Source organism: Oncorhynchus gorbuscha, linkage group LG05 (genome assembly GCF_021184085.1).
Source record: "Oncorhynchus gorbuscha isolate QuinsamMale2020 ecotype Even-year linkage group LG05, OgorEven_v1.0, whole genome shotgun sequence".
Lineage (NCBI taxonomy): Eukaryota > Metazoa > Chordata > Actinopteri > Salmoniformes > Salmonidae > Oncorhynchus > Oncorhynchus gorbuscha.
In genome coordinates, this window is record NC_060177.1 from 60,085,873 (window position 1) to 60,093,124 (window position 7,252).

General features: G+C 40.2%; 1 protein-coding gene across 2 annotated transcripts; it reads right to left on the minus strand.

Moving 5' to 3' along the window:
• Nucleotides 1–1,699: 1,699 nt before the first annotated feature.
• LOC124036221 (4-hydroxyphenylpyruvate dioxygenase-like) lies at nt 1,700–6,765 on the minus strand. Of its 2 annotated transcripts, XM_046350501.1 has the most exons (15): nt 6,495–6,765; nt 6,170–6,265; nt 5,960–5,986; nt 5,706–5,768; nt 5,261–5,365; nt 5,088–5,130; nt 4,877–4,959; nt 4,571–4,660; nt 4,377–4,480; nt 4,182–4,259; nt 3,314–3,476; nt 3,055–3,126; nt 2,827–2,949; nt 2,525–2,641; nt 1,700–2,336 (listed from the first exon to the last, which is right to left on the minus strand). In XM_046350501.1, exons 2-15 carry the CDS (start codon nt 6,170–6,172, stop codon nt 2,226–2,228), a joined length of 1,182 nt encoding a protein of 393 aa, XP_046206457.1. In that variant the 5' UTR covers nt 6,173–6,265; nt 6,495–6,765; the 3' UTR covers nt 1,700–2,225. The 2 variants fall into 2 exon arrangements, with proteins under 2 accessions (XP_046206457.1, XP_046206456.1); XM_046350500.1 differs by having other exon boundaries at nt 6,170–6,765.
• Nucleotides 6,766–7,252: the final 487 nt, after the last annotated feature.

Below are 7,252 nucleotides of genomic sequence, written 5' to 3' on the forward strand. Positions count from 1 at the left end.
TGATCTATAGCCCATCCCACCACCTCATCCCCATACTGTTATTTTATTTATTTTGCTGCCTTGCACCCCAGTATCTCTACTTGCACACTCATCTTCTGCACATGTATCACTCCAATGTTTAATTGCTATATTGTAATTATTTAGCCACTATGGCCTGTTCATTGCCTTACCTCCCTTATCCTTACTCATTTCCACACACTGTATATAGACTTTTCTATTGTTTTATTGACTGTATGTTTGTTATTCCATGTGTAACTCTGTGTTGTTGTTTGTGTCACACTGCTTTGCTTTATCTTGGCTAGGTCACAGTTGTAAATGAGAACTTGTTCTCAACTAGCCTACCTGGTTAAATAAAGGTGAAATAAAAAAATGAATAAAAAATGAGGCGATTGCAAAGGATGAGGTCACTGCAGAGAGCCACACCCTCCCCTGTCTCCTCAGTCAGTCCCTGCCTCTGTCATCGTTCTCACCATGAGGAGTTGGATGTCCTCCACAGTGTCTGGAGGGATGGCCTGGGTGAGGGGGACGCCAAGGAGCTGCATGTCACCTATGATAGGTTGCTGCAGCAAGACAATGGCTTCAGCTGGCTCAGTGACACTCTCTGGGTCCCCCGCCATAACACATCAAATCAACTAAAATGCTATTTGTCACATGCCCCGGATACCACAGGTACAACCGTACAGTGAACTGCTTACTCTTAAGCCCTTAACAAACAATGCAGTTAAAAAACAAATATATAAAAAAAATCAAGTAACAAATAACTAAAGAGCAGCAGTAGAATAACAATAGTGAGGCTATATACAGGGGGCACCGATACAGTCAATGTGCGGGGGCACTGGTTAGTTGAGGTAATATGTACATGTAGGTAGAGTTAAAGTGACTATGCATAGATAATAAACAGAGAATAGTAGCAGCGTAAAAGAGAGTGTGGGGGGGTGCAAGTAGTCTGGGTTGCCATTTTATTAGATGTTCAGTAGTCTTATGGCTTGGGGGTAGAAGCTGCTCAGAAGCCTCTTGGACTTGGCCCTCCGGTACCGCTTGCCGTGCGTTAGCAGAGACAACAATCCACGACCAGGGTGGCCGGAGTCCTCGACAACCTTTTCGGCCCACCTCTGACACCGCCTGGCATGTCCTTTAATACAGAGCTGTTATTAACATACTGTCGCTGGGGTGGGAAATTGATACACTAATGGGGTCACAACTGTTATTAGGGGTTCAAGCAGCAAAAGAAAGCCTATTCCCATGAGATGGTAAGGCCTAGGAGGTTGCAACCTTGCATGATGGTAAGGGGCCAAAGGCCACACCCTCTCATGGAATGGCATGCCAATTGACCACATGGTGGCGCTATAACAAGCGATTTAATCATTTTAAACAGTACCTGACATAACCACACACCTGGGGCGGGCCCTGTGTTCCTCTCCTTTAGCATTTCAAAGGACAGGGTGGGGTATGAAAATACCTTGACCTGGAGAGATGGTTTGTTGTGCAAATATGTACATGATGAGTTATGTGTACATGAGAGCTAATGGCGATGTATTCGGTTTGTGTCAAGCCTTTTACTGGGTTCTTATGGTAATTGTTTTCTCAGGTATTTATTTTTAAGACAGAGTGGAACTGTATATTTAGAATTGATTTGTTACATATTTTTGATAAGTTCACTCTCAAATACAAACAAACACTGTGAATGATGGAGTCTCAATGCAAATCAATTGTTTTATTACATGCTCTTAAATAGGAATGCTAAAAGTAACAGTTTGAAGTGAAAGGATACAAATAACTGACATTTGTGTGTTACTATGCATTATTTTGAATGGTAGTTTATTACCTCCCTCCTGGTTAGGTTGTGGTTTATTTGTTGTTATTTTTTCAGAAATAAAGCAAATAAGACAATATAAAGCTAAGACTACAGAGTCAGGTCACATTTTTAAAAAAATTAAAAAGCCAGTTAATGCAAAATTATATAGCTGGCTCAAATTGTATAATGATGTCTGCTCGTATTGTACATCAACATATCTGATTCTGATCAGTCACAAAAACAAATATAACAATTTGGCTTGAAGTCAAAATGATTTAGTATGTTCTTTTTACAGCATCACAGTATTATTCTAATAATGAACAATCGTTCCTTACGTTTGACTCCACAAGCGCTGTCAATCATAATTCCATTTATATATAGTGTGTAGATACAGCTCTCCAATAAATCATTGAACAAATTATTTGCAAGCTCAAATATGGTTAGACACACCATTAGGGGTCAGGATAGTCAAGTTCCCTCTAGCATTCTGGTCTGCCTCGATGGCTTCGAAAAGAGCCTTGAAGTTGCCTGCACCAAAGCCCTTGGAAGAGTACAAAGACATGTTTTTACACCATTTTCAGTCTAAATGTAGAGCTGCACATCCACCTTTATCATCACTACATACTGCAAATATTTTTCAATAAACTAAGAAAGCTCATATTCTTAAAATCATAATGGTTTCATATCGTTTCATTTGTAATGCTCTATGATATTTCATGCTACTCTCACCTGATGGTTGTGTCTCTGAATGACCTCCAGAAACACCGTGGGACGGTCCTGAACAGGCTTGGTGAAGATCTGGAGCAGGTAGCCACTGTCATCAAAATCCACTAAGATCTTCAGCTCCTGTCAAAGCAACAGGACATAAAAGTGCTTATCAGGCTGAAAAGCTAAGAACCGAGCATGGAACTTCAAATTAACTGATTGTAATTGCCATCCTTATGCATTTAACTATCAGGTATTTGGATAAATTAAATATAATAAATAATTGGAAAATGTATTCAAACAGCAGGGAAAGTTGTGTCTCTGACCTCCAGAATGGCCAGGTCTTCAGTGATCCTGACTTGGGAGTGTTTGAGATTCTTTCTCAGCAGCTGGTAGTAGGTGTCTGGCACACACATGAACTCCATGCCACGCTCCTTCAGGTTACGGATCTACAACAAGGAGAATACACTAACCACACCAAGCTTTCATCTTCCATTGATGTGTATTTTATAGTGACCAGGTTGAGCTTAGCCATTATTTGTGAAAATACTTACTGCAGTGATGATGTCTGATGTGTTCATGGCGATGTGCTGGACACCTGGGCCACCGTAGTATTCCACATACTCCTGTTGAATCCAGTGAGTTTAGCAAGGTACAAGCTCTACACTTGACTTTTTTGTAATGCTACGTTTCTTAAAGGTACAGTACGAAATATATGTCTATGGAGGACATTTGTATGTCTTTGTTACATAAGTAAATACCTCTTGACATACTTAACATATTATATATTGAATAACAAGGCATATGACTTGCCTGGATCTGGGACTTGCGTTTTCCCATGGCTGGCTCATTAATGGGCATCTTCACTGTCTCTTCATAATTGGCCACAACGATGGAGCGCAGTGCACTGAAATCTGTCTGCAGCTGCTTGTCATCCACCGACCAGAACCGGTGGAAGAGCAGGTTCTTCTGGTACCTATGGAAACAGAACCTACTACTCAGGAATCTTTGTGTGTTGAATGGATAGGTGAGAGACTACACTATATCTATCCCAAGGCCCTAATCCTTGGGCCTTCCCTTTAGAGATCAAACCCATCCCTGTTTTTCATCTCAGAGCTACATGGTGGACCTCTAATTGACTCCAGATGTGGGGAGCCCCTGGGACCCAGCTCAAAAACAGCTAAGTAATATTAGTCTCTGACCTATGCCAAACAGCCTGGGTTACGTACTACAGACACGTCCCCATCCACCCATCTATCCACCAACCAAACCACTGCTGTATGGAGAAACGTGAAGAGCAGTCAACTTGGCTTTACTTGCATTGGATGGAAAACATTCTAGAGAATGTCAAATGAACCCTAAAATGTTGTCTATTAGACTGCTGTTTTTTTATATTGCGATTAGTGTGTGGTAGTTTTTTTTCGAGAAGGAAACTGATATCCATGGATGTTTTTGTCTGGAACAAAATGTACAGTCCAGGATGTGTAATAGCAGGGCAGCAGGTAGCCTAGCGTTTAAGTGCGTTGGGCAAGTAACCGAAAGGTCACTGGTACAAATCCATGACTGGGTGAAAAATCTGTTGATGTGTCCTGGAGCAAGGCACTGAACCCTAATTGCTCCTGTAAGTCACTCTGGATAACACCATCTGCTAAATCTAATCTAGACCTAGACAATGCCTTACCATTCCACCACAGGCACCATTTCATCATCCGGCTGGTTCCCCACAACATGGTCAATGAAGTTCAGTAATCCACTGGGTCTGTAATGTTAGATAAGGCTTCACAGTGATGCCAACTGCTTAACCGAAACAGTCTGTCTCGTTTACAATGATCTATAAAAGCTCATTTCAACACCAGGTAAAATTGCTCATACTCACAGCTTGGCCAACAAGGGGTCCCGGTGGAGAGGAGGATGGAACCCTGGGAGGAAAAGCCCTTTGTAGGCTGTCCTCTCCACAAATGTGTGTGTTGTGTCCCCATACTATAGTGATATAAGAGAAAATCCCAAATCTAGAGCATACTGTAAATCTACTTTCCTCTGCTCAGTTTCAGCAGATGTTGACTGACTTACCGTCTGGAGAACAGCTAGCTTAACCCTGCCATAATGGTCCTCCAATACATACGGCTCTTTCACTATGATGGCACCACGCTCTCTGGCTTTCTAAAGAGTATAATAGACAGATAAACATATGCACATGTGATAAAGATCCAGGAAGATTAAAATAATTATCCTATAGCTATGCGTCTTTTCAATAAATCCAAGAAAAAGATTGCAATCCTTAATAATATTTTCAACCCATCTCATTAGGAAAGAAGCATTCTCCTCATTCCAGAAAAAGCTGACATTTTGGATTAAATAGCAAGCATGCTTTGATACCTGCACAAGGTAATCACAGTTCTCCACAGTGAATGCAATGTCCCTGGCGCCATCCCCATGCTTCACCAAATGCTCCCCCATTTCTGAATAAGGGAGATGGACAAAAGTGCAGTATATTAAAATCAAAGTGAGTGAAGTAGCACACTAGTCAGTGACAACCAATCTCATAATATTTAACCATATGAACGGTGACGTTTTTGTCATACCGGACCTTTGTTTCCAGGATTGAGGGCGGAAGCGAATACATACATAATCTGAGAAAGACAAAAAGCCCAACAGTTACATGATAGACAACCAAGGACCTTCCATCACTTGTAACAAGTTACGATCTAGTATTAACATGTGCCATAATTAATTCAGGATATGCTGCAATGCTCTGCTCACCTTGCCTTGTTTGACCACATGAGACACCACATCACGGCAGCCTGTCTCTAAACCCTGGTAGGCCAACGGTTCAAATCCAAGCTTGTTACAATAGTAAGATGCAGCCTGTTGAAACAGAAGAAAAACACCATTGGCACTCACAACCAAACACTTGTACATTTACTGTTTAGGCACAAAACCTTAACACAATTTCTATAGTGTGTTGTTGTTACTGTAAAGGACTGGTGTGCTGGGAGCGCCACCCCTTGGTGATGGAGTGGGAAAGCATCTGGATCAAATTAGAGGATGATGAGGTCTACTCTGAGGTTTCATGCCTATTGTCCCTCCACCCCTTAAAAGAGCCAATAGCCATCCCCCTCAGTGAATAGTCCTCTAACTTTGAGAATGTTCAGGAAAAATGTAACAACATGCAAAACAATTTCAAATCAGCATATGAGCTTCATACCTGTTTGGCATTTCCAACCCAGAATGTGATGTGGTCGAAACAGATGAACTTGCCATGGTCGTGCTTCAAACAAAACCAGAACAATTTAATACTGGTATGTGACAGCATTTAGAAAATATTAAATGTAAGAGAACGATTATGCATATTTAAACATATTGGTAGTCTAGTTACATTTTTTAAATCATACTTTGAACTAGTTAAAATACATATCCATAAAATATCTATTCACAAAGAGTATTAATTGAAGGACTTACATGTTCACCTCTGTCTGTGTAGGTAGTCTAAATAGATACAAAACATTACACATCAGCATAACGTTTAAGATCATCATTCCAAGGACTGATACATCTTGGAATGTGAAATAGTAATTCTAAATTAAATAACAACTGACAAATCACAACTGACAAATGTATCTAAATGATACAAATGTAACAATTTTCGAATGAATATATATTTTATCTTACCATCTTGTACCCTTCGGCTTTCAACTGCTTGAAAATAAACTCATTACAATAAAGGCAAGCATTTAAACGTTCAGAATGAAGTTCCACGCCCTGCCGCTGTTCGAGGAGGAGTACACGGAAGTATGCGGAGATATAGAGAGCGAAAGAGGGGTTACGCAATAATTTCTCTTCCCAATATATATGTTTAAAAAAATACAAGTAATGGTACGCTTGACTCTACGCTTGGAATACATTTCATACTTGAAGTTTATCTTAGGTGCATCACATAAATTAGGTGCATACATCACATATAACAAAAAGTGATATGCGAAGAAAATGCACTTACCTTCTCTTCTCAAATACCGGAAAAAGTTGTATTAAAAACGAAATTGTTATTTATTTTTAAAATGAAACTATGCAAAGACAGAAAATGCACTCACAATATTTTCTATTCAGGCCATGTGTTTGTATTTAGTCTCGAGAGGAGGTACGCTCGTACAGGTTTCCTATTGGCTGTTTATTTGGACATATGTATGGAGCGGTCGGTAGGCCTCAATAGTCTCCCCTACCCCTCCCTCTTCATAATTAGTCATCTGTTAATGACAATGTTTTATACCCCCTGTATCATTCTTTACAAATCCTTTATCACCAACGTTTGTATGAACATGGTTATTCCCGACGTTTTCAATTGATCTATTGTTGTGTGTGAATGACAATGTTGCCTGATGTACTTTTGCCCAATGTGACAATATTGACAGCCCTCCCAACTGATTTACATAGTAGTGAATATGATACACTACTACACTAGAGCTCATTTCCTCAATTGAACTAGTAGTCTGTGTCTTAAGAAAGTGATGTCCACAAATTGGTTATATTCCTGCATAAATGAGGAAAGCATGTATCCCTAGTGTGGAAATGGAACAGAAAGGCTGCCGAAAAGCTAATTATTCCTAAAGAAGAAGATCTTTGACAGATTGTACTGCAGAAAGAGACACCTCTCGAGCTATTATTTGCTTCTTGGATTTTGAGCGGCTTAAGTTTGACAGCCTCAACAGCATCAACACAACAATAGGTTGTATCTTGTCAACGTGATCATTAGATGTG

Bases quoted from the DNA above. Each gene is read 5' to 3' on its own strand.
- LOC124036221 (XM_046350501.1), bottom strand. The intron at 5,131-5,260 runs GTGAGCAGAGCA...TGTCTTTCTCAG, and splicing joins ATGTGGTCAAACAAGGCAAG to ATTATGTATGTATTCGCTTC. The intron at 4,481-4,570 runs GTAAGTCAGTCA...ATATCACTATAG, and splicing joins AGCTAGCTGTTCTCCAGACG to TATGGGGACACAACACACAC.